This window comes from Ostrea edulis, chromosome 6 (assembly GCF_947568905.1).
Source record: "Ostrea edulis chromosome 6, xbOstEdul1.1, whole genome shotgun sequence".
In the NCBI taxonomy this organism is placed as follows: Eukaryota; Metazoa; Mollusca; class Bivalvia; order Ostreida; family Ostreidae; genus Ostrea; species Ostrea edulis.
The window spans coordinates 88,577,744-88,605,368 of record NC_079169.1 but is presented as its reverse complement, the minus strand read 5'-3'; the positions used below and the strand labels follow the sequence as shown (position 1 = coordinate 88,605,368).

Sequence of the window (27,625 nt, the reverse complement as noted above, 5' to 3'; positions counted from 1 at the left end):
CAGTGACCTACTTTTTGAATTTTGCAGATATTCAAATTTCACATTTTCAATTTTAGATGCATATTTTGGGCACTGTAAAACCTAGGATCATCAAACTTTGTCAGTTGATGCGTCTTCAGTCTTCGGTTTGTGTCGACCAAAAAGTAGGTCACCGTGACCTACTTTTGGTATTTGACAGCTAAATTACTATATTTCAGACACTATTTGACCTACAATCATCAAACTTTGTCAGTTGATGCATCTTGAGTCTTCGGAGTGTATCGACCAAAAAGTAGGTCACTGTGACCTACTTTTGGCATTTGACAGTTATATTTATATATTTCAGTCACTAATTGCCCTACAATCATCAAACTTTGACAGTTGATGCATCTTGAGTCTATGGAGTGTGTCGACCAAAAAGTAGGTCACCTTGACCTACTTTTGGAATTTGACGGCTATATTTATATATTTCAGATACTATTTGACCTACAGTCATCAAACTTTGTCAGTTGATGGGTCTTGCATGTTCAAAGGATTTCGACCAAAAAGTAGGTCACCTTGACCTACTTTTGGAATTGGACACCTATATTTATATATTTCAGATACTATTTGACCTACAGTCATCAAACTTTGTCAGTTGTTGGGTCTTGCATGTTCGAAGGGTTTCGACCAAAAAGTAGGTCAACTTGACCTACTTTTGGAATTGGACGGCTATATTTATACATTTCAGATACTATTTGACCTACAGTCATCAAACTTTGTCAGTTGATGCGTCTTGCATGTTCAAAGGGTGTCGACCAAAAAGTAGGTCACCTTGACCTACTTTTGGAATTGGACACCTATATTTATATATTTCAGATACTATTTGACCTACAGTCATCAAACTTTGTCAGTTGATGGGTCTTGCATGTTCGGAGTTCGCTGACCAAAAAGTAGGTCACCATGACCTACGATTGGAATTTGACAGCTATATTTCAATATTCAGATACTAATTGGCTTAAAATCATCAAACTTTGTCAGTTGATATTTCTAGGGTTCTCAAAATGTGTAAACCAAAAAGTAGGTCACATTGACCTACTTTTTTTGAATTCTTAGGATTTAACGAAAGATTTAGAATACTAAGAGGCTAAGAATAGAAATGGTGGGGTTGTACAATTTATCAGAAGAGCGATTCTAGTTACTCTCCCTACTGTTCATCTCACAGCTTGGTTTTCCAGACTTTTTCCATTGTACTTTGAAGCTGAGATTTAGCATGTGATTTACTAATGTAGGGTTACAGATAAAGTTTAATTTGCTGAAGAAGAAAAATAAAATAGGGGCATACTAATTATCCCCCCCCCCCTCCCCCCCCCCCCCCCCCCCCCCCCCCCCCCGCCGCAACAAGTTGTGGGGGTATACTGGAATCGGGTTGTCCGTCCGTCTGTAGACGCAATGGTTTCCAGGCTCTAAAGCATTATCCTTTCCACCTACTGTCACCATATGATATATATGGACTACCCATGGGATGAAGATGTTCCCTATCAATTTTGGGGTCAAAAGGTCAAAGGTCAAGCGCACTGGACATCGAAGTAGCAATATGGTTTCCGGGCTCTAAAGTGTTATCCTTTCCACCTACAGTCACCATATCATACATATGGCCTACCCATGGGATGAAGATGTTCCCTATCGATTTTGGGGTCAAAAGGTCAAAGGTCAAGCACACTGGACATCGAAGTAGCAATATGGTTCGGTTTGTCATGCCATTTGTTTTTTACACTCAGAAAAGAGGTAGTTTATACCTATTACCAACACCCTTTGGGAGATTGGGGTAAGCGGGGGGTATTCTTAGTGAACATTGCTCACAGTACCTCTTGTTTGTAAGTGAGTTTGTCGGGTTCAATTCATCTATTTACAAGAAATGAAAATGATGATATTCTGGTATTGAAAAATAATATCCGCTTGCTTAATTGATTTCATACATCAAAAGTAACTCTCTCTAAACTTGAGTGATCTGTCTCTTTCTTGTCCTTGAATATGGTAAGACATAAGAGAATGAATTGGTATATTCTTATTAGAGTTCCCATGATGACATAATAGTATGTATTTACAAAAAAATTCTGATCTTGGGGATGAAGACGAAATTATTTTTTGTGATAGAATGCATTTATTAGTGTGATTTTATTTCAAGGGTCCCTTCGATGTTTGCCGTAAAGTATTTGTTGGCGGAGATGAAACTGCTCGCATGACATTGAATGACAAGTCAGATTTGTATTTCCATGACTACAACATCGCTCCGCTCTTTGTCCAGGAAAACTACATCCATGTTCTTCCATATGCTGCAAAGTAAACTTTTGTTACGATCAGAATGTAGAAAACGGATTAAACCATGGTTTTAACTGTTTTTACTAATTGAAATATTTAAAGCAATTGAAACAAAGTAAAAACACTGTGTACATGGCAATTTTTCGTCCCATATTTTTTTTGCCCTTCTCCACTTTCTAGTGGTTGTGCGTAACCCACTGACAATGAAGGTGAGAGGGACGAAATTAAAACACAGTCGATTAGTTCCCTGCATACAGTATAAGTGCTTCCATTGGGTCGCTACAGATCAACTAAAAGCAAGTAAAAATGTGATGCTATTCTAAAACAAATTGTGCTTAGGTTTAGCCATGTGTACATGTGCTTTTGTAATGTTATTCTAAAACAAATTGTGTATAGGTTTAGTCAATGCTGGGTTGCACTTATACTATTTGACAGGATTCTAACCATGTTCTGCATATTTGTACGATTTTCATGTAGACCGCATTAAATCTTCATGGTGTACAGTGTGTATGTACACTGTTTATTTGGTTTTAAAATGTTCGTTTGGTTGTCCAGGGGAAATGTAAGCCGCCATTTGTCCTTGCTGGCCAGGGCTGCGGACAGCGTGTGTGATGGCGACATGGTGGACCGATGTATCCGACAAAGTCAGTCCTGGAGCCTGCTGCCCACCGCGGTGAGAGCTCTCATTCTGTAGAAAACCATCTCGCTAGCAGAGAGTCAAAAATCATTATTTAGAAAACAAACTCGCTAGCAGAGAATCAAAAATTATTCTTTAGAAAACCATCTTGCTAGCAGAGAATCAAAAATCATTATTTAGAAAACAATCTCGCTAGCAGAGAATCAAAAATTATTCTTAAGAAAACCATCTTGCTAGCAGAGAATAAAAAAATCATTCTTTAGAAAACCATCTTGCTAGCAGAGTAAAGTAGAAAACCATCTCGCTAGCAGGAAAAATCCTTCTTTAGAAAATCATCTCGCTAGCAGGGAAAATTCATTCTGCACAAAGCCCTCTCGCTAGCAAAGTAAAATCATTCTGCAAAAAATCATCTCGCTAGCAGGGAAAATTCATTCTGTAGAAAACCATCTCGCTAGCAAAGTAAAATCATTCTGTAGAAAACCATCTCGCTACCAAAGTAAAATCATTCTGTAGAAAATCATCTCGCTAGCAGAGTGAAAAGTAAAACCATTCTGTAGAAAACCGTCTCGCTAGCAGGGAAAAACCAAATAACAAATTTGGGCACAATGGATAGTTAGCAAGATATGTTTACATCTACCAAAGTTTTTTCAGGATTGTATAAATAATTTCCATTTGTACTGGTGATGACCATCCAAAGGCCAAAACCAATCAAACAACTAATAGACACTGTATAGTTTCTGATGGTGTTGCATTTCCGTTGTGATGTAGTGAATTTTATGTAATTTCAGTATTATTTTTGCTGTTATCTGATTTTACTGATGCAGGCAATGTATGCAAGTGTGATACCAGGAGAATACATGAGAGGCAATCTGCCACAAATGGTTGGTTTTCCAAGCTGGCTTGGCAAGAATTCTACCACCGGTAAAACAGACCGCTTGCTGCAGGAGCTCAGAACCCACATGTCTCTGCCGTGAGTATAGCTGCTATTCTCCGTACAGGAAAAAAATGCTTCAGGGCTGTTCCATTAAAACATATGAGGTACCCGGGGACGGCAATTAAAAAGAAATCTATGGGTGCTTGTCATTGGTAGAAAATTGCATCTATGGTGGGTACCTACTGCCAGAAAACTGCATCTGTGGGTGGTTGTTTTGATAAAATCTTTATTTTATTTACCGAAACTGAGAGGAATGCAACAAGAGAAGGGAAGGGTTGAAAGTAGAATGTGAAACAAACGCCATTTTCTGTCTTCATTTTATCTTGGTCGATGAGGTTCTGCGATCCGGTTATCGTTTCCGGTTTGACTCTAAAATTATAGCGACCGGAAATTAGGATTATCTCCCTTGTCCAAAATGGAAAACGAAACGTGCTCGTGGTCCATTGAAACGGTTTTTGATTATTTTTTTTAGCTGCAATAATGTAGCCCTATCCAATTTTTTTTATTCTGACGTTTTCGGGATGAGGCTACAACTCCATAGGATCTCCGTAATGGTGCAAAATAATTTTATGAATAACCGATAATAAACTCTGTGTATTAGTCCCAAATGTTGTTTACACCAAAAGGAGTACCAACTTTGTGCTTGGGCATGTCTAATAAAGGTGTTTTTCATTAATTATAATGCACAGCATGCAAAATTCTTCGTCTGCTCCGCCATGCTTGTTATCGCGAAATCTCGTAGGTGGATCTAATGAAAAAGCTTAACATTGACAATCGGCGTGAAAATGTAGTTACTTGAGCCACTTCGACAAAGAAAGGAAAATCATATTGTTGCATTCTGCTGTTCGGGTTTTAACTTGATATTAAATTCAAACCTTTTCAATACCGACGAAATAGCTTCGCCTCCATACTTGTCCATTGATGTAAATACTACTTTATATGGCATATGCAAATGACTTGACAATCGGAAGTTGAAAGTATTTGATGGAGAGTGACCCAGATATATTGTCAAGCTCAGATCTTGCACCTATCAGTAATCTTATAGGAGTAAAAGAAGACAGAATAGTGAAGTATGTTGAAGATGTCAAAGAAAAGGAACGAAATAAACTAGAGCAGAAGAAATTGTTAGATAGTTTTAAAGACAGTCCAATATTGTTACTAACAATTGCTGAGTTAAAGGTATTGCACACACACTTTCAAAAGCCAACACACACTGGAAGAAAATCTAAGGCAGACTTTTTAGTTGCTGTGGACAAGGAAATCAAAAGTATAAATATATCTGATACTTCTTTATATGAGACACTGGAAAAACTTTTCCCTCAAAAGTTTAGGAAGTCAAAATCGTGACATTGAATTTCAGAGATTTGCAGCTAGTTTTACCTATTATTTTATAGACATGGTTTTGAATTCTAGGTATTTGTTACCGATGTATACACAAGTCAGTGACTTTTTTAAAGCAATATGCAATGGCCTTTCTTGAACAGTCATATTACAATTAAATTTGACAAATGCTTTATCCAATTTTTGAATAGCCATTTTTATAAAATAATTGTCTTTGTCAAATTGGCAACTTATTCGGATTGGCATTATTATTTTCAATTTTGTGTCCACTCTGGGTGATTTGGTATGTACAAAAGTCGGTGATTGTTGTGTAGCATGCCAATTCAAATAATTGACTTAATGTTGGAGTATAAAGTGCCAAAGTTAGAGTTTGGACAATCTATATAGTTTTGGTTGTGCACTGTTTTTTGTATAAAGATTAGAACTGTATTTTGTGTTGAAGTTTAAAGAATATTTTTCCAATCATTAAAACTTGTTCTACCTGTTTATATTAGTATTTGTCATCTTATGTTGAACTATGACTACGGAATTATAGATTTTAATGGGGTTACCCAACACCATTACTAGCATAAATTTCGCTCATTTAATTTTCTTTAAATTTTGTTTTATACTCATCTACTTTGACCAATGAAGGAAAATTTATATTAATTTCAAGAAATTTCAACCACACATTTTCATTTGAATAATTTCAATAGATATATACATGTAGAAATTTCATCAAGCAAACTTTTGATCACTGAGATGCTCTAAATTTGATATCAAATCGAATTAAAAGGTTTAGCTGATTTTTACAGAGTTATTTCCTTTGGGTGTTGGGTACCACCTTAAATACACAAATTTGGAGAGGCATATAAAAGTCTTCAACTGTCAGAAATGGATCAAGTCCTTCAGCTTTTTATTATCGTTTTCCCAAAGAAGTTGTTGTTATTCTATAGCATTTGGACACTCTCTAAAATCAACTTCATTCAGTGATGACTGTTTATCAAACTTGGTACATAGTTTTTAGAATGACATAGAACCCTATTACTTTTTTTACAAAGGTTAAGATCACAGGATCCAGTTGTCATTCCATAACATCCTTGTGAACAATGCAATGAGCCATAGTGTAACAAATATCTAAGACATCAGTGTTGCAGAGACACATTTTCTTGTTTTTTAATACTCAAAATACTAGTCAATTTTAAAACTTTTAATAGTTGTTTTTGAACATTTACAATACTAGGCTTTTTATGAACAGGTAGACTTATAAAATTGATTTAGTTCATCGTGTTTAAGAAAGACAGTCTTGATAAAATAAATTGATGGTTCTATGATCAAGCTTCATTGATGGCCAGTTATTTGAATGGTGATGACATCTAAGATACTCTTCTCTTTACTATCATGCTTGGGAACATCTGAAAATAGACCTCTATTCAGGGGTTATAAATAGTCATTCATACATATTGAATTTAAAGAAAAGGTGTATTTCACGTTTATTTCACTTCTATGGGTGGTGCCGCACTATCTAAAATTGCTTCTGTGAGTGGTCCCTCATTACATTTTTATGCTTCTATAGGTGGTTACCCAAATTTTAAAGTACCTTCCCCAGGTACCTCATATGTTTTAATGGAACAGCCCTCAGCTTAGAATTCCATTTTTGCTTGTATTTTGAATGTAATAGTTTCTTGGCCTGGTGAAGTGACATGAGGAAATTGGAAATTCTTCTTGTCTTCAGATTTTAAGATCTATAATAATTTAAAGTATAAGTACATGCATTAATGATGGGGTGAATCTATGACATAACCAAATATCCTTGTTTATCGCATTTGCTCGTGATTTTGCGCCCAGAGATCGAGGTTTGGGATGGCATGCTTTTTTGGTCTGTTTAATTATCTGTCCTCTGATCTCTCTGTCTGCAACTTTCACCTTGGTCACAACTTTTGAACTAAACAAGATAGAAACTTTATATTTAGTGACCTGGAAGGTCAAGGTAAAAGATAGGACAGGTAAAGGTCATTCATCAATGTCAAAATTTGAAGGTAGCCACTCCCATTTATCCTTTTTCACAAAGTCTTGAGATTGAATTTTGAAACACTATTTTCTTTATGAATCTTCTCTCACATATTACGTATGAGCAAAACAAATGTATACGTGTGTGTGTTCATAGATAAAACTTTCGTTCTTAATCAAGGCATAGCGACACTCAGTTGAGTATAATGCAGAGACACAATCATAAAATGTTTTGTGAAAAAGGTCACTGAACATAGTGTTTCATAAAAGATTTTGCTCCTTTTAAAAACTGAAACTTCTGTTTCTAATTTGAAAAACTTTTCGGGCTTTTGAAAAAGAACCGGGCCTGCATAGGTCTTGCATCATTCTGCTTGTAGAACATTGGCCAATAAATTAAGTCTTTTTGTAGAACATTGATCAATAAATTAAGTCTGCTTGCAGAACATCAGCCAATAAATTAAGTCTGCCTGTAGAACATCAGCCAATAAATTAAGTCTGCTTGTAGAACATCAGCCAATAAATTATGTCTGCTTGTAGGACATCAGCCAACAAATTAAGTCTAAACCTGGATTACCTCCCCTACATGAGAAAGTTCCTGACGACACCTTTGGTGATGAAGGAGAACGAGGGAATACCAGAGGTCATAGATTTGATGGACAAATATGACATCATCAAAGAAGACTTTGACAACATCCTAGAGATTACAAAATGGCAGAACAGTGATGATCCAATGTCAAAGCTTAGCTCTAAGGTTAGTGTTAAAGAGACTCACAGTAAAACATGCTTATAATTAATTTACGCTTATAATTATATTTATTCCTTCATGGGGGGGGGGGGGATAATGAAAATTTTATTGTGTATAACGAAGCACTACAATTAGGGATGCTACGGGTACCTGAAAGAACCGAAAACTGCGGTTTGTGTTGTTCAGGTTGGGCTCCATTGTTCCGTATTTCAGGTTCAGGTCTGGTTTTCAATATAGAATCCTTATTAGTTTATTTGAACAAAATGGCGTCAAAATCCTCAAATGGGGCTGTATTTTGATCAATTGTTAAATGATGGCATGGTGGACAAAACAATGACAGATGCAAGATATGTCAGACACATTTAAAATACGCCACAGGGTCAACATTGTCAATGACATAACATTGAAAGCATGGAATGAAAATGAGTAGAATTGACAAAGCTGTTTCTAGTACCACTTCCACAAGTAATTATTGTAATAAAATGCAATAAGATTATGATACAGCGATGTCCATCTGTGCGTCCATTCGGGGTTTTTTGTTTCTGATTTCATTTCTCCGTCATATATCAAGCTGAAACTTGCTATGTAGCTTCTTTGTGGATCACTCTAGATCGTGTTGCAATTTTGAGACAATTGCAGGTTGTTGAACTTGGTCCATTTTGAGGAAATCTATTAAATAAGGGGCATGGTTTGTCCTTTTTAACTCCTCACAGTTTAGAAGCTAGGGTCTTTGTAGATAACTTGAAGATGTGCATAGTGCAAAGATTTTAATTCTCAACAATTTTTAATTTTCTTTGATGTTTTACATATTTACAGGTTGTTGAACTTGGTCAAATATTTTACACACAACTCTTGGTTTGTTTATCTACCTCTTGTCACAGTTTTAGCTAAGACCCTTTATTCATACAATGCAAAGGAAGTATGTCACAGCCTGATGATGGCTGATGCTACCTGAAGCAAAGTTCTACAAATTATGGCTTAAGAAAAACACCCTATGTAAGCATTTTCAGGGGCATATTATGTACAGTTTACGATACTTTGTTAGAATAGCTTTATATACCCGAATCAAAATACCCAAAGCAAAATTTAAAAATCATGAACTTGAGTAAATTGAATGGTTTTGAAGTTGTACGTTCTTGAACATTTTTCTGTAGACAAAGGCTGCCTTTACACGTACATACAATAAGGAGGTCCACTTGACCCCCTATGCTACTGGTACCCTGACTAAGAAAGGCAGAGGGGGCGGGGCACCTGTTACAGAGGATTTTGATGTAGAGGGTGAGGATGAAGGAGCAGCAATCACCCCAGAGAGTGACGAGGATGGAAACGAGGACCTAGAAATGGACTCCATGATCAAGGTCCTCGATGCATAATCCTATTTCATACAGAAAGATTTTCTTTCAAATTTGTCATTTGTATGTTAATCACTTCTGTCGAACTGTACATCTAAAAGCTGTCTATGATCATTTTAAAACCATCTCTAAATAAGGAACTCAAAATTTTGTTTGTATTTGTTGATATCCAGGTCAAAGTTTCCATGATATGAATCATTATCACCCCTTTATTAGCCGAATTGCGTAGCAAATCTCAGCTTTTAAATTGGCGAAGGATGGGTGTCCAGTCGGGCGGGCGGCATCCACAATTAGCTTGTCCAGTTTCTAACTTTCATACTTTTTGGTGCATCTTTGTGAGACTTACATAACATGATCACATCCAAAAGAGGAAGGTTTCTATTTATTTTGAGGTCCAAAGGTCAATGTCACTTTGTCACTAAATGCCATAGATTTGAGCTTGTCCGGTCTCTAACTTTCATACTACTAGGGGCATCTTTGTGAAACTTACATATCATGATCACATCCAAAAGAGGAAGATTCCTATTTATTTTTAGGTCAAAAGGACAAAGGTCAAGGTCTCTTTGTCACTAAATGCCATAGATTTGAGCTTGCCCGGTCTCTAACTTTCATACTACTTGGTGCGTCTTTGTCAGACTTGCATATTTTGATCACATCCAAAAGAGGAAGGTTCTTATTTATCTTGGTCAAAAGGTCAAGGTCTCTTTTTCACTATATACTGTAGATTTGAACTTGCCTCTAACTTTTATACATGTACTTGCTGGTGCATGTTTATCAGACTTCACAATCCTGATGACATTCTAGATTCATCTTGCTTTTGAAATCCAAAGCCCAGAGGTCAAGGTCATTATCCCACTAAATACCTATTGTGGCCATTCAAAGCTTCATACTTATAAACTATATTAAATACGTGCATGTTTTTATTTCGTGAATGCAAGCGTGCATAATTTTCCAAACTGCAACTCGGCCATACGAATCTTTGATGCGTTTTAGCGATTTTGTTCACTTTGATTTTCAGGTTGTTCCTCAAACTTACAAGACTCGTAAAACAATTGATAACGGAATAACATGCATGTATGTACCCTTGAGGACTTTAAAAAAAGATTCTTTTCTGAAAGTTTTCTGTCATTGTAGTCCAAAAAGAAGTCCAAAGGAAAGGAAAAGGAACAGAAGGAAACATCATCAAAGGGAAAAGGAAAAGGGAAGGGAAAAGCGAAAAGCTAACAGCATGTTAGCGTGTTTAGGCTGTGTAAAGGAAGTGTGTGACCGAGGAACAGAAGTTTGTTGTGATATCTGTGTAAGATACAGTATAGGAACAACCTTGCTATGATGGTGTCGGAGATCATTTGAAATTATGTTAGTGGTCACTTTACATTGATAAGCTGTTGTTAACTCTTGTTTTGAAATTATTACCATTCATTGGAATAATAAATGAATTTGAAACATTTGTGGTATGTTGTCTGATGTGTAGGTCACGAGCCACTCAGGTGACCTATTGCTTTGAACATAATAAACTTTTTATGCCCCTGTAATCCGAAAAGGGGTGGGGGGATACTTTTTTAGCTCACCTGAGCTGAAAGCTCAAGTGAGCTTTTCTGATCACTTTTTGTCTGTCGTCTGTCTGTTAAACTTTTCACATTTTCAACTTCTTCTCCAGAACCACTGGGCCAATTTCAACCAAACATGGCCAAAAGCATCCTTGGATGAAGGGCTTTCAAGTTTGTTCAAATGAAGGGCCATGTCCCTTTCAAAGGGGAGATAATCACAAAAATGCAAAAATAGGGTGGGGTCATTTAAAAATCTTCTCAAGAACCACTGGGCCAGAAGAGCTGAAATTTACCTGAAAGCTTCCTGACATATTGCAGATTCAAGTTTGTTCAAATCATGGCCCCCTTTGGTAGGATGGGGCCACAAGGGGGGATCAAATTTTTACATACAAATATATAGGGAAAAACTTTAAAAATCTTCTTCTCAAGAACCACTGAGCCAGAAAAGCTGAGATTTACATGAAAACTTCCAGACATAATGCAGATTCAAGTTTGTTCAAATCATGGGCCCCGGGGGTTGGATGGGGCCACAATAGGGGATCAAAGTTTTACATACAAATATACAGGAAAAATCTTCTTCTCAAGAACCACTGAGTCAGAAAAGCTGATTTTTAGATGAAAACATTCTGACATAGTGCAGATTCAAGTTTGTTCAAATCATGACCCCCCCCCCCCCCCCCCCCCCCCCCCCCCGATAGGATGGGACACCAAGGGGGGATCAAAGTTTTACACACAAATATATAGGGAAAAACTTTAAAAATCTTCTCAAGAACCACTAAGCCAGAAAAGCTGAGATTTACATGAAAGCTTCCTGACATAATACAGATTCAAGTTTGTTCAAATCATGGCCCCCGGGGGTAGGATGGGGCCACAAGGGGGATCAAAGTTTTACATACAAATATATAGTTAAAATCTTTTTCTCAATAACCACTGAGTCAGAAAAGCTGATATTTACAAGAAAACTTTCTGACATAGTGCAGATTCAAGTTTGTTCAAATCATGGCCCCCGGGGGGTAGGATGGGGCCACAAGTGGAGGGGAAGGGGTCAAAGTTCTACATACAAATATAGGAAAAAGCTTTAAAAATCTTCTCAAGAACCATTGGGCCAAAGAAGTTGACATTTACATGAAAGCTTTCTGACATAGTGTAGATTCAAGTTTGCAAAGGGTAGTTTGGGCCATAATAGGGACTAAGGTTTTACATGCAAATATATATGGAAAGTCTTCAGATATGGGCCAAGGTGACTCATGTGAGCGATGTGGCCCATGGGCCTCTTGTTTTTTTTTGTCTGTTCATATGACCGTGTTTGTTCACAGAAAACTTGAAATATGGGCCATAACTACTGAATGGATGGTGATAGGCCTTTCATATTTCACACATGTATTTCTTGTGACAGGAGCTTTCTTTTGGAAGCTAAATTTTTCACCTCGTGACATTGATCTTATGCTTTGACCAACTTTTGAAATATTTGGAACTTTGCTGCTGTACAGGGGCATCAGTGTTTCACAAGCTCATCTTGTTCTCTGAAAGTAAAGGTACAGTTAACACAACTTTTTGTGGTAATTTACTGTTTATGACAGAGAATTGCGAAATTTCAGGCTGAAGGTGTGATGTCTTTCAAAAGAAACTTGTATCTACTTTTTCAATGGTATGGTGTGAACGAATTGCTTAGCAATGGCTGTGTCTCTCTGTTGACATGTTGGTGATGTGATCCTGAAAAAAGATTTCAACCCACAAAAATTATTATACAACAAACAAACTTTAATTTGCATGCGAGAAATATCTGCAGGAATCACGGACACCACTTTCATGAATATTTGTCCCCACCAAACATTCTAGCATGTTTAGAAAAGTAAGTAAAATCTTAATGCTATTGGACAATAACATCAGTGTGATGTCACAATGCCTATCAAGGTATGATTGACTTTACAACACAAAACCAACTAATAATATTGCGTTCAAGAAGAGCTACAGCCACCTGCCAAAAGTTTATAGACCAAATGGCGGATCTAAGCTCTAACTCCGCGTGTGCTCTGTTGCTGTTGACTCGCAAGCACAGAAAGTTCCTTGGAAGTCCGAGTTACCTTCCGGTTATTAAGTAGTGAAGAATGAACACCATTTGTAAACGGACTGGTCAGCAGAAGATCCATGAATTTTAAGGTCAATGTATTGAGTCGGAATGCTATGATGTCAATGCCATTAAAATTATTGTCGTGTTATGTTACAACCGTTAATTAAGTCAAGAGATGACGCCTACTGTATGTAGATTTTGGGTTACGACAGACACGTGTTTGTTCATTCACGTTGACATGTATATTATTAAACAATAAACTGCTTTCTTTGTTGTTTCATCGGCTGATGAAGGCACATGTAGCTAACATTGTAGAAAAAATCACAACCCGCGTTATCGCCCGATGGAACAACGAAGAAAGACATTTCATTTTTCATGTATTTTTTAAAGATATAAACTAGATTTAAGTACTGAAATATATCGTTGACCCATTCGTTACGTTACTGTTCCAGTCAACGCACCCTTTGACCTTGATGGCGTTCCATATTTGGTAATGATTACGCAGAAAACCGGATCTAACTAGATTGCAACAAACATGTATTCATTGTTCAGATGACAGCAATGTCAATTTAAAAAAAAAAAAAAAAAGAAATATGAGGATGTAGATATTTGTAAAACAAAGAACAATAAATACATAAAAGGACATATAAAATAATACTAAAACTGAGGTTAACATATAGTAAGTTAACTATGTAAGAGTGAGCAAAACTATCAAGATTATCTAAGACATGCTCAAAGTTTATGAGAATGGGATTTATTTGGATATAATATGTACAGATTGGCCCCGGGTGGCGGTTTATTTTCGCCTCTAAGATTCAGTATATTTATTTAGGTACCAGAAGCATCACTCGCGTTCTATGGTCGTTTTAAGGTAGATCGATCCTCGTGTGATGTCATAGGTTTTTGCAAAAATCTTTATTAAATTAAACTTTGCAAATATAGAAAGATATCTTTTAGAGGAATTTTATTCACTGGATAAGATATAAAATCTGGTAAACTATTGATAGTGAAAATTTTTGTATTTTCCGTAGATAAACAATTATTTATAATTTTAAAAATGTGGTCAAGGGCAAAAACTCCTATGCTGGTATTTCCTTTACGGTTTACAATGTTTTCCCTATAATATCCACAATTAATTTATACATATTTACAAATAAGTTTTTCTAAACTGTTGACTTTAAGAATTTGATCATTTTAACAAGTTTTTATGTATTTTCATTACCAGGTATTCCGTTTTACTACAATGTGCGATTTTCTGATGTTGACCTATACTTCTGTTTTTGTATGTCTGACATCTTAAAAAACGTGGCAATATAAACATTCTTTTTTTCTTTTTTTTTTTGGTTGCTAATGAAATTAAACTATATTGATAGGAAATAAATGCAGTTTTTCCAATTTCAACCATCAATATTGATAAGTCACTTGAGGGTGGAACTACCTTAAAATACAACCTGCCGGTGAACCTCAGAGCCACATTCTGTAAATAATTAACACAGTTTGTCAATAATTAACACTTCCTGCATGCAATTAATTGAAGTCTTGGCGAATGAATAACGGTATCGACTTCCTTAGGGATGTACATGTATAACATTATATCGGTGGACAATGTCAATGACTTAAATTTCGGTCAATCGCGTAAAATCCAGAAACATTCAGAAAGGTTTGGTATGAATTCTAATTAATTTCAGCAGGTCAGACGTGGTCAGTGTTAACTGGAGCAAGCTCAGTTTAGTGGAATGAGACCAACAGCCGTCTATCTACAGAAATTAATACTGTAGACTGTGTGTCGTATCGTAAATATTTCAACAGCATGGGAGTCCCGACTCTTGTCTTAATGTGATCATATACATGTAGCCACAGAACTCAAGATCTCCCAATATTTTCTCAGAGAGCTTCGATACAGTTCTGCCGCTATATGCTCATGTGCTGTAGTCCACTAGAGACAAATTCAGAGCCCAAGTTTCTGATCGAAGTTTGTGTTTGGGTCCATCTATGTGTTCAGGAAACCTTTTGCCTTTTCTATCTAGTTTCAGCGACCAAAGGGCAAAGTTTCAACCTGATCTGTGCAATTTTCTTGAATAAAGGAAATGAAACGACAAGACCTCTCTCAAGGGGAATATTGCGTTAGTTAGTAGTGAAAATATGCTGGCTTCATTGAAATCTACTGGTTAGAAATATGAAATAAATTATATATTATAACTAATTTTATAAGGTAAAAATGTAGAGTTGTTCAAAATGGTTACAAAAATCAATATTCATTTATTCGAGATTATTAACTTGGCATTGTTTCTCTAGAAAACCAGAATTTTGTTAATGAATTGAACATATTTTATTATCAAGATCTTAAAGAGAAGAGGATTGGGATCAAGTTCTTAAAACTTAGAATGCCATGTCCTAAACACGTAACTATGTGCACAAGTGCTTGTGGAAAGGACATCCGTCCCGCCCTCGGTAATTTTAAATGTTGAATGCGTTCGATATTTAGCATATATTTTTCACAACATACTGAACTTGGGAGTGAACTAAACCGGACATGAATTTCGCCACTGAGCGGAACAGGTAAATGAGTTTCCATGTGGGCTTTGTTTATTTCTCCAATGTTTTTGCCTTTGATATCATGAAGGAAATGTCCCAACTCCTTCACCATGGCAGAATGTTGCCACAGTCACGTTGTCAGATATTGGACACAGGACCGAATATTCGAATACTAATGTTTACCTCTTCTGAGTGCGAGTGTTAATACAATGCCTTTCTTATCCTCCGAGGAATTAGCGCCTCGTGAAAAGTAGACCGACGTGAAGAGTTACAGTTCATACTCTCATGTTATTTCTTATATTTATATTCTACTTTCATATCTGTCGGGATTCCCAGTCTTTTAGATAGGCGCACTATGTTTATATCTATATACACATTGTTCACAACGACGTCGCATTCATATAAAGGATAATGGCTATCATTGCGATTGGTAAAGAACATTGGAAATGTAAATATTATATAATGACTCACAGTGCGACGATGCATAATTATATATAGATCTGCACTTTTTAAAAAGACTAGGCTGGAGCTAGCAGCAATTAAACTTAGATTCTTTGATCCGCTCACGTATATCACTACCTTGTATATCGATATACGTGAGCAGATCAAAAGATCTAATTTTAATTAGATTAATATAAGCAAACAATCGATCAAAATCTAAAAATTTACAAATCACTTGATACAGATTGTTGTGATTCTTTAAAAAAAAAAAATGCAATTGAACAATTTAGGTCGTCTGAACAGTTTCATTGGCACATCACAATTTAGCTCGCCTGAACAGTTTCATTTGCACATCACAAATTAGGTCGTCTGAACAGTTTCATTTGCACATCACAAATTAGGTCGTCTGAACAGTTCCATTGGCACAACGGTGACATAACAATTCTGTATTGTAAACAGAGGTTGATAGCTTTTTGAAGGTTATGGAGACAAGATAGGGGAACCCTTTGAATATCATTTCTCACCCTCAGTTTAGATCTGTAGAGGTTAGGAACTGTAGGGGTTGGGATTGTAAGGGTTGGGAACTGTAGAAAATTGAAACTGTAGCGGTTGGAGGGTTTGGAACTGTAGAGGTACCATTTGGGGGTGCCCAAGGGAAGTTGATTGATTGATTGTATCTTGCTTAAAGTCTCACTCGAGAATTTTTCACTCATATGAAAACGTCACGAAGACCAGTGAAGGGTTTCAAATTTAGGCCTTTACTCGGGGCTTATGGCCATTGAGCAGTGAGGGTTCTTTAGCGTGCCACACCTACTGTGGTGCGGGACATCTGTTTTTAAGGTCATCTCCGAGGACCCGTGACATTCACACCTGATGCCGAGCGTTTGGCGATGGAACTTTCACAACCTTTTTTAACGACTTAGGTCTGTCACGGCCGGGATTCGAACCCCGGCCTTCCGCATGCGGGGCGAACGCTCTAACCTCTAAGCCACGGATGGGGTCTCTTCAGACCTCCATAATTATTGAATAAAAGATGACACAATAAAGCAAAACGGGTGCTCAAAAGATATGAATAAAGATGTACACAAACACATAAGAAAAAATCGTTAAAAGGTGTCACACAGGCTTTTGCGCTCAACTGAAAGTTCTCAATTTTTCTTCTCATATTCCTTGGGAGAACACAATTGTTGAAGAGCTCACAAAGTAAATTACCTTGATGCTCATTTTGTGGACTCTTCAATGAACCTTATGTCTTCCGAGAGTATGGTCACTTTTCATACCTCTATTATTGTTACGGTAGGTATGGGGTAATCAAATGAAACTGCTCAACAGATAAGAAACAATTTATTATCATTTGCATAGTGTTTGTCTCTCAACCGAAACTGATACACAAAAATGTATTCTGTGTATGATTAATTTCAAAATCGAGGCTGGCTGCTGACAAATAAATTGATTTCACAGTGGTTTCAATGGTCTTGTTTAAAGTCAGAATTTTTAAAGTTATATGGTTTGCAAAATCTGATTTGCAAACCTGTCATTGGGTCGAATGCTGTGCATGTGTTTCATATTGTTAGACCGTTCTTTACATATCGAGTTTGACTACGGACTACTCCGTTTACCTGATCAAGATATAGGGCTCACGGTGGGTGTGACTGGTTGACAGGAGATGCTTACTCCTCCTAGGCACCTGATCTCATCTCCGGTACGTCCAGGGGTCCGTGTTTGCCCAATTCTATATTTTGTATACTTAACGGGATTGATCAATATCTTCACAAAATTTTAGCCCCTCGAAATTGAAGCCCTTTACAGTATTTAACAGAAACCGCTTTTAATACATTTTATTGTCTTCCTCTCTGTCTGTAGGTCCACTCTGTCCGACTTAAGCATTCAAAGTTCCACTAAGTGCACCTCCTACGCAGAAAAGCTTTCATCTCAAAACTGGCGTATTTTGACCCTCCATTTATATCAAGTAAAGAGAGGATAAAATCCTCAGACAATATTGTCACTAATCAATATTTTCTGAATTTACGTGGTTTACTCAAAAGTCATCGACATATTTTATACATCCTCCATACTGACATTTAGACGATGATTCATCAAGACTTTATTACCTTCTATATGCAGTGTGTGTCAGACACTAATAGGCAGAAGCTAGCAGCCGCTAACCAGCAGCCAATAAGCTCAGTGGTAAAACGTTTGTTTCATAATCGGGAGATCACGTGTTTGATCCCTGCTTGTACTATGGCCGCATCAAACCTAAGAAAAAAACATAGACAGTGATTGCCCCTTTGACAATCAAGGTTCTTTCGAATATGACCTTACAAGAGGAGGTCTCGTGTCACTGCAAACCTTGGCACGTTAAAGAACCCATACTGCTACAGTCCTGAGCGCTAAGCATAGGTCTTTCACATACAAGTGGCGATGTCTCGATGTGAGTGAAAAATTCTCGACGGGACGCAACACAAACCAATATTTGTACCTCGGTACACTATTCCCCAAAACGCATGCAAGACGTGGTTCTGGTGTGGAAATGCTCAGGTACAGATGGAGAAACACACTACAATCCATACCCCCCCCCCCCCCCCCTTCTAAGAGAGAGTTGTATAAATATACACATATCATCGTCATCCTTCGTTCAAGTTGGAAAAAAAAGTACAAGGAACTGTGTTGATCGGTACATGAAGCCAGAATATCGACTATTATCTATATTTGATTGAATTATGCTTTATTTTTTGCATCAACTGTCTCACTTTTTATCAGTAAAAATATGAACACTGCCCCCATTCAAAAAATGAATGCACAGAAGTTAGAACAACTTCAATGGTGAAAATAAGCAAACTAGCAATGGAAGGAATAACAAATAGAACAGTTAAAATTACAACAGCATGATCGATGTAAGTGGGCAATTTGTTTTTAAAAACGTGACAATATAATTTACAGTCTAGTGACAATGTAATTTACAGATTCAACCAACAATGCCATGGTAGGTGTATAACCTTTTTTGACTTGAAAAACAAAATGTCCCTGAATTCACACCCTCAAATTTTCATTACACAACGGACCAAAGATCGGACTGCACTGCAGAATTAGAACATTTGTACAGTCTTAATATAATGACCGGAATACAAGGCAGAATTAACTGAATATTTGTACAGTCTCAAAATACACCATGACTTACAGAAACAACAAGCATCTTTCTTTTTTCTTTTTTTTAAAAAATGTTAAAAGAAACCAAATGATATCGATTTTATTCAAATTTGTAATATTACAGGCTTATAAAGCTTATTGCAGTAGGATGTGAAGAGAAAGGAATTGGGAACTGTCTGCTGAGTAAGCTTAGAGAGGAATAACACCCCCACAGAAATCTGATAAGGATGAAAAGAGGAGGATATGTACAACATTTTGAAATTGGAAACTTTCAGATTTACTTTATTTAGTCAAAAAATCCAGTTTTAGTAGAAAGTAATTTGAAGGGAAAAAAACACCTTTTGGATTGGAGCCTGTGATCTTCAGATCAATGTGTTCACCTACTGAAGTACTCAGCCAGACAATTAGTTTTAAAAGGAACATACATGTACTGTTGATATTATATTTTCATTAACGTTTTAAAAGAAAGTTGGCCATTAAAATTGTGACAATGTATCATTCCTCCTTAAACAGAAACAAAGCAAAATGTAAAACCATTAAAGGACAAGAGATGGAGGAGGAGTGAATTTGGCCTATTTAATGGGCTTTGTCTATACATACTACTTTAGCAAACCATTGGAACGCATTGTTAATTGTGTTAAACATAAACCCTGTATGTAAAGATTAAGTTCATTAACGGGTGCACTCAATAAGTCGATAATGAACTTAGACCGAAGCTCTGGTTACACTACTTGAAACTGATCTAAATGTGAATTGTTAATGGGGGAAGGGGGGGGAGGGGCAGGTTTACTGACAGACATTAGTCATTCAAACACACGAATTGCTTTGCAATCTGGTCAAAAATCATATGAGTGTACATATTTTGCATGTGATTACAATTAGATAAGAGTGTAATATGAAACAAATTTCCTCTGAATTTAAATACAGTATACAGTGATGTTATATTGGAATTGGGGGAGAGGGGGTTCCTAACTGAAGTCAGAATATTGAGCATCTTTAGTACTGTAAAACAATCACTGGTAATTATTCTCGAGTCAATGCAGATCATCTCATCTGTTTTGCACAGCTTTAAAAGAAGTTTTTGTGTAAAAATGAAATATAAAATTTCAGAGTGTAAGTTCTACACACAGTGAGTCTGGAATCCAGCAATAGTCGTCTCACTATCAGTACCTATAAGTACAGGCACTTGTACACAAAATGATACCTTCATTGTAAGGTACTAGCACGTTATACATGATTGCTATGGAATAAGCAACAATACACTACACAATGAATGGAACTGTCACACAGAATGGGACTTGTTTGTAAAAAATAAAGCTGTGAAGTCGGAGTTGAATGTTGATAAATAATTCGCACAACGTATCGAGTCTTAATTCTCTTAATCACGATGATGGTCGTAGCTTTTCTGCCACTCCCATCTCCAGTAGAACTTCATCCAGACAGGTATCCCGATTGCTGACAGATGTATCCACCAGTCGCATGGACACCAGTTGCTGTCCGGCCTCCTCTTCCTCCCCACACACCAGGCCCACCAGGCTGTGGTTGTGCGCCATCTGGAGGAACTTGTACTTTGCTGCTTCACTCCACACCTGGCTGTCTTTGGCTGGCTTTATTCCTGATGAAAAATTGATAAACTTACAACTGTAGTAAATTCTGGAAAGTTCTATTTCTTGTTTAACAAGTGAATTCCCAAACTATGAGTATTTAGTCAACTTCTGAAATGGGGCCCACAGGCCTTATCGGTTTAAGTACCTGAGTACTTGTGAAAAAGTATCACTACTGCCAAGGGCTATGAAATCTAGAAAAAATTACCTCTTCTGAATATCTATGCTAAATTCTAATGTTCAGCAACAGTATAAAACAAGATGTGTTCTTAAAACTTCATTGCCCTCAAAAGTGCATGCACCCATGAAAGGTTTTAAATAATAGGTGTATTAACATTAAAACATCAAAACATGACTAATCTGGACTCATCCTAAAGTCATAAACCTGGGTTTTGATTGAAATTCACCATTTTTTGTACATCCTTTTCTGCTATTCCTAAGTATGCATTTAGATTTTATACAGTATCAGCAAACTTACACATAAATACTATATACAAAGTGTTGCACCACCCTGGGGTCAAAACCCTTACTCCGGGGATCATCAAATTTCCAATTTTGGTAAAAGACTACCTGCTCTATCCATTTACTTTCAATTTAGTATCAACAGCACTAAAGAAGATGTTATTCAAGTGTTTTACACATAAACACTATATACCAAGTTTGGCCCTACCCTGGGGTCAGAACCCCTACCCCGGGGATCATGAAATTTACAATTTTGGCAAAGCCCTTCCTGCACTACATCATCATGCATTTAGTTTTTCTTACACGTGTGCGGTTCTTGAGAAGAAGATTTTTGAAAATTGGTCAATTTTGGGCAGTTTTTGCCCCGTCCCTAAGACCCCAGGGGTGCAGGAATCCTGAAATTTACAGTCAATGTCCCCCTTGTTCCAAAGATGCTTCATACCAAATATGAAAAGAATTGGAATGATAGTTATCAAGAAGAAGTTAAAAATGTCTATTGTTCCCACATTGAATAACTGACCATTTTGGCCCCACCCTGATACCAAAACCCCTACCCCTGGGATCATCAAATTTACAATTTTGGTAAAGGACTACCTTTTCTTTCTAAATATCTATTTAGTTTCAATATAGTATCAACAGCACTAAAGAAGATGTTATTTAAGTGTTTTACACATAAACACTATATAACAAGTTTGGTCCTGCCCTGGGGTCAGAACCCCTACCCCGGGGATCATGAAATTTACAATTTTGGTGGAGGCCCTCCTGCTCTACATCACCATGCATTCAGTTTTTCTTACACATGTGCGGTTCTTAAGAAGATTTTTAAAAATTGGTCAATTTTGGGTAGTTTTTGCCCCACCCCTAAGGCCCCAGGGGTGCTGGAGACCTGAAATTTACAATTTATTTTTCCCTTGTCCCAAAGATACTTCATACCAAATTTGAAAAGAATTGGACTGGTAGTTATCAAAAAGAAGTTAAAAATTGTTAACGCACGACGGATGACGCACCACGATGGATGACAACTGATTGCAATAGATCACATGAGTTTACTCAGCTGACCTAAAAATCAATAGGGGTAATTTACTCCTTATGCTATAACAGTGTACCAAATTTGGTGTTAATCAAGCAAATAATTCTTAAAATATTGGAGACAAAATATTACTATGTCCAGTTTAACCCTTTAACTTTGACCATGTGACCTCAAAATCAATAGGGATCATCTTCTCCTGCAGATGTACCAGTGTACCTAGTTTGATGTCTGTCCAGCAAAGGGTTCTCAAGCATATATATATATATATATATATATATATATATATATAAGCAGACAGTTTATTCTTATGTCCTCTTTGACCATGTGACCTGAAAATCAACAGGGGTAATCTTCCAAACATGTACCAGTGCACCAAGTTTGATGTCTGTCAAGCATTTAGCAGACAGTGTCTTCCTATGTCCAAAGTGGATTGACCTTTGACGTTTTGACTTGAAAATCGAATGGGGTCCTCTTTTACTCATAACCAACCCACATATGAAATATCATTACCATCAAGTGAATGGTTCTCAAAATATTTGTGCGGACATTTGCTTTACCGACTGAACGACAGGTGCAAAGTAATATGCCCCTCTTCTTTGAAGGGGGTGGGGGGCATAAAAATGTTCAATTGTTAATGCACGATGCACAACGACAGATGACAACCAATTGCAATAGGTCATCTGAGTAAACATATACATATAGATATATATATATAAAGGTATAAAGCAACTGCAGAAATTAGCAAGAGGCCCATGGGCCACATCGCTCACCTGAGTCACCTTGGCCCATATCTGAAGACTTTCCATATATATTTGCATGTAAAACCTTAGTCCCTATTGTGGCCCCAACCTACCCCTGGAGGCCATGATTTGAACAAACTTGAATCTACACAATGTCAGAAAGCTTTCATGTAAATGTCAACTTCTTTGGTCCAATGGTTCTTGAGAAGAAGATTTTTAAAGATTTTTCCTATATATTAGTATGTAAAATTTGATACCCCCTTGTGGCCGGGGCATCCTACCCAGGGGGCCATGATTTGAATAAATTTAAATCTGCACTATGTTAGGAAGCTTTCATGTAAATATCAGCTTTTCTGGCTCAGTGGTTCTTCAGAAGATTTTTAAAGATTTTCCCTATATATTTGTATGTAAAACTTTGATCCCCTATTGTAGCCCCATCCTACCCCTGGGGGCCATGATTTGAACAAACTTGAATCTGCATTATGTCAGGAAGCTTTTGTGTAAATATCAGCTTTTCTGGCTAAGTGGTTCTTAAGAAGAAGATTTTTAAAGATTTTTCCTATATACACAATGTATTTGTACGTAAAACTTTGATCCCCTATTGTGGCCCTATCCTACCCCCGGGGCCATGATTTGAACAAACTTGAATCTACACTATGTTAGGAAGCTTTCATGTAAATATCAGCTTTTCTGGCTCAGTGGTTCTTGAGAAGAAGATTTTTAAAGATTTTTCCTATATATTTGTATGTAAAACTTTGATCCCCTATTGTGGCCCCATCCAACCCCCGGGGGCCATGATTTTAACAAACTTGAATCTGTACTATGTCAGGAAGCTTTCATGTAAATTTCAGCTCTTCTGGCCCAGTGGTTATTGAGAAGATTTTTAAATGACCCCACCCTATTTTTGCATTTTTGTCATTATCTCCCCTTTGAAAGGGACATGGCCCTTTATTTGAACTAACTTGAAAGCCCTTCACCCAAGGATGCTTTTGGCCAAGTTTGGTTGAAATTGGCCCAGTGGTTCTGGAGAAGAAGTCGAAAATGTAAAGAGTTTACAGACAGACGGACAAACAAAAGGACGGACAACAGGCGATCAGAATAGCTCACTTAAAGCTCAGGTGAGCTAAAAACACAGATCTCAATAAAATTTTATATGTAGCTTTAAGGAATCAAATCATAGCAAAAATTTCCACATACAGAAATTACAAGTTATATAGTATTGTGAGAAGCACTTTACATTGATTTCTGGATTATACATGCAGTGTTAATTGTAATATAGCCTACACATAAAAACTTGAACTTTTGATCTCTAACCCCCCCCCCCCCCCCTACTTTGATGAGAGGTGTATAAACATTTAATCATGAATAGGTGATGGAATGGAAGACTAATTTGTACTACTCTATGCATATAAACAAGTCTCTGTGAATATGTTCAATTCTGCTCATGTGGTGACTAACAATCCTACAAAATTTGAATGAAATCCGGTGAGCGGTTTCGGAGGAGTTGCGTCCACAAAGTGTTCCTATAGTGTACTATGTACAAATTCAACAAAGTCCAATAACTTCTATGAAATTTGTTGAATCAAAATGGTAGCACAATATGATCAACTACGCATGGTGACTAACAATCCCACAAAATATGAACAAAATCCATTGAGCGGTTTCGGAGGAGTTGCGTCCACAGTGTTCCTATGTTGTAGCATGTACAAATTCAACAAAGTCCCATAACTCCTGTCAAAATTGTCGAATCAAAATTCCGGCATAATATGATCAACTACACTATAACTACAACTATAACAATCCTACAAATTATGAACAAAGTCCATTGAGCGGTTTCAGAGGAGTTGTATCCACAAAGTGTTCCTATAGTGTAGCCCCATAACTCCTGTCAAAATTGTCGAATCGAAATTCCGGCAAACTATGATCAACTACACATGGTGACTAACAATCCCACAAAATATGAACAAAATCCATTGAGTGGTTTCGGAGGAGTTGCGTCCACAAAGTGTTCCGATAGTGTAGCATGTACAAATTCAACAAAGTCCAATAACTCCTGTAAAAATTGTCGAATCAAAATGGCAACGAAATATGATCAACTACACGTTGTGCCTAACAATCCTACAAAATATGAACAAAATCTGTTGAGCGGTTTTTGAGGAGTTGCGTCCACAAAGTGAAGTGGACGGACGGACACCGGTATTTATATGTCCCCTTCCGCGTTGCGGTGGGGGACAAAAATAATTTACAGGATATCATCAAGAGTTTCAAAAGAGACCTATTAGCTCACTATAATTATAAACTCCATGTGTTAGTTGAAAGTATATATAAAAAAAAAAAATTGCTTTTCAACACCCCCCCCCCCCCAAATATTTTAGTTTCACTTTCTTTTTGCCCTTACAACTTGTGTTGCTAAATACAAGCATTGGTTAAAAAAAAAAGTGAGATGGCAAACATTGATTACACTGTCATGGTGAGTGCCTCATGTGAGCTAATCCTGAAATTCTCACCAACATTGTCCAGGTGAGCTAAAATCAATATACTACTTGCCATAGAGTTTTCCTTTGAATGCGAGTGCCGGGAGCTTTGTAAAGCAGTATGGTAGAAGTTTAATCTCGTCTACACTCATCACAGTAAATTCTCCAAAGTCTGCCAGACACACAGATGCCTGCAAAATCACAAGTCTAATATTACTTAAACACAAAAGTCTGCAAGACACAGACGCCTGTAAAATCACAAGAATACACTAAAATAATATTACTTAAACGCAAAAGTCTGCCAGACACAGACGCCTGCAAAATCACAAGAATACACTAAAATATGCCTATATCAAAAAACTTGTAACATATGCATATTACCAGGAACTATCTTTTGATATGCCTACATCAAACAAGAGGCCCACAGGCCTTATCGGTCACCTGAGTACTAGTGAAAAAGTATCACTACTTCCATGGGCTATGAAATCTAGAAAAAATATTCTGTTCTGAATATCTATACTAAATTCTTATGTTCAGCTACAGTATAAAACAAGATGTGTTCTTAAAACTTCAATGCCCTCAAAAGTGCATACACTGATGAAAGGCTTTAAATAATAAGTGTATTAACATTAAAACATCAAAACATATGACTAATTTGGACTCATCCTAAAGTCATAACCCTAGGTTATGAAATTCACCATTTTTTGTACACCCTTTTCTGCTATTCTTAATATGCATTTTGATTTTATACAGTATCAGCAAACTTACACATAAATACTATATACTAAGTTTGGCCCCACCCTGGGGTCCGAACCTTTACTCTAGGATCATCAAATTTACAATTTTGGTAAAAGACTGAATAGCACTAAAGAAGATGTTATTCAAGTGTTTTACACATTAACACTGTATAACAAGTTTGGCCCTGCCCTGGGGTCAGAACCCCTACTCCGGGGATCATGAAATTTACAATTTTGGTAGAGGCCTTCCTGCTTTACATCACTATGCATTTAGTTTTTCTTTCACGTGTGTGGTTCTTGAGAAGAAGATTTTTTAAAATTGGTCAATTTTGGGCAGTTTTGCCTCGTCCCTAGCATCTCAGGGGTGCAGGAGTCTTGAAATTTACAATGTATGTCCCCCTTGCCCCAATGATGCTTCATACCAAATTTGAAAAGAATTGGACTGGTAGTTATCTTTGGTCCCCTACTATGGCCCCATCCTACCTCCGATGGCCATAATTTTAACAAACTTGATTCTGCACTATGTCCAGAAGCTGCCACGTACATTTGAACTTGTCAGGACCAGTGGTTCTTAAGAAAAAGATTTTGTCTAATATATGCACGTAAAACTTTTGATTCCCTATTATGGCCCCATCCTACCCCCTGGGGCCATGATTTTAACAAACTTGAATCTGCACTATATCAGGAAGCTTTCATGTAAATTTGAACTTTTCTGACCCAGTGGTTCTTGAGCAGATTTTTAAAGACTTTCCCTATACATGTATATTCCCATGTGAATGATTTTAAGAAACTTGAATCTGCACTTGAATAATGATGTCAGAGCTGCCAAGTAAATTTGAACTTATGTTGCCTAGTGATTCTTGAGAAGATGTTCCCTATATCTTTGTATGTAAAACTTTGATCCCGGCCTATTGTGACCCCACCCTACCCCTGGGGCCATGATTTGAACAAACTTAAATTTGCACTATGTCAGGAAGCTTCATGTAAATGTAAACTTTTCTGGCCCAGTGATTCTTGAAAAGTTTTAAAGATCACCCCTATATATTTCTTTGTAAAACTTTGATCCCCTATTGTGGCCCCACCATACCCCTGGGAGCCATGATTTTAACAAACATGAATTTGCACTATGTCAAGATTTCATGCAAATTTCTGCCCCAATGGTTCTTGAGAAGATATTTAAACGATTTTCCCTATGGTATACATTTCCTTGTCAACTTTAATCCCCTATTGTGGCCTCATCCTACCCCCAGGGGCCATGATTTTAAAAGACTTGAATCTGCAAACTGTCAGAAAGCTGCCGTGTAAATCTGAACTTTCCTGGCCCAGTGGTTCTTGAGAAAATTTTTACAGATTCTCCCTATATATTCTTATGTAAAACTTCGATCTGTCCCACCCTACCCCCAAGCGTCATGATTTGAACAAACTTGAATCTGCACTATGACAGGAAGCCGATATGTAAATATCAGCTCTTCCGGCCCAGTGGTTTTTGAGAAGAAGATTCTTAAATGACCCACCTTATTTTCACATTTCTTGATTAATCTCCCCTTTGAAGGGGCATG

At 37.0% G+C, this 27,625-nt stretch overlaps 2 protein-coding genes across 9 annotated transcripts in view; one reads left to right on the top strand and one right to left on the bottom strand.

Moving 5' to 3' along the window:
• LOC125645711 (replication factor C subunit 1-like) overlaps positions 1–10,725 on the top strand; it is a 56,492-nt gene extending 45,767 nt beyond the window's left edge. For both annotated transcript variants that reach the window (XM_048871494.2, XM_048871495.2), the window contains exons 18-23: positions 2,147–2,301; positions 2,836–2,953; positions 3,742–3,887; positions 7,719–7,932; positions 9,081–9,284; positions 10,413–10,725. In XM_048871494.2, the coding sequence (XP_048727451.2) occupies positions 2,147–2,301; positions 2,836–2,953; positions 3,742–3,887; positions 7,719–7,932; positions 9,081–9,284; positions 10,413–10,502 (927 nt within the window). In that variant the 3' untranslated portion in view covers positions 10,503–10,725. The remainder of the gene's footprint in view (positions 1–2,146; positions 2,302–2,835; positions 2,954–3,741; positions 3,888–7,718; positions 7,933–9,080; positions 9,285–10,412) is intronic.
• An 8,363-nt stretch (positions 10,726–19,088) lies between these two features.
• LOC125647763 (tudor domain-containing protein 7-like) overlaps positions 19,089–27,625 on the bottom strand; it is a 101,792-nt gene continuing 93,255 nt past the window's right edge. For all 7 annotated transcript variants that reach the window (XM_056142540.1, XM_056142543.1, XM_056142539.1 and 4 more), the window contains exons 28-29: positions 25,403–25,520; positions 19,089–20,634 (exon numbers count right to left, since the gene is read on the bottom strand). In XM_056142540.1, the coding sequence (XP_055998515.1) occupies positions 20,402–20,634; positions 25,403–25,520 (351 nt within the window). In that variant the 3' untranslated portion in view covers positions 19,089–20,401. The remainder of the gene's footprint in view (positions 20,635–25,402; positions 25,521–27,625) is intronic.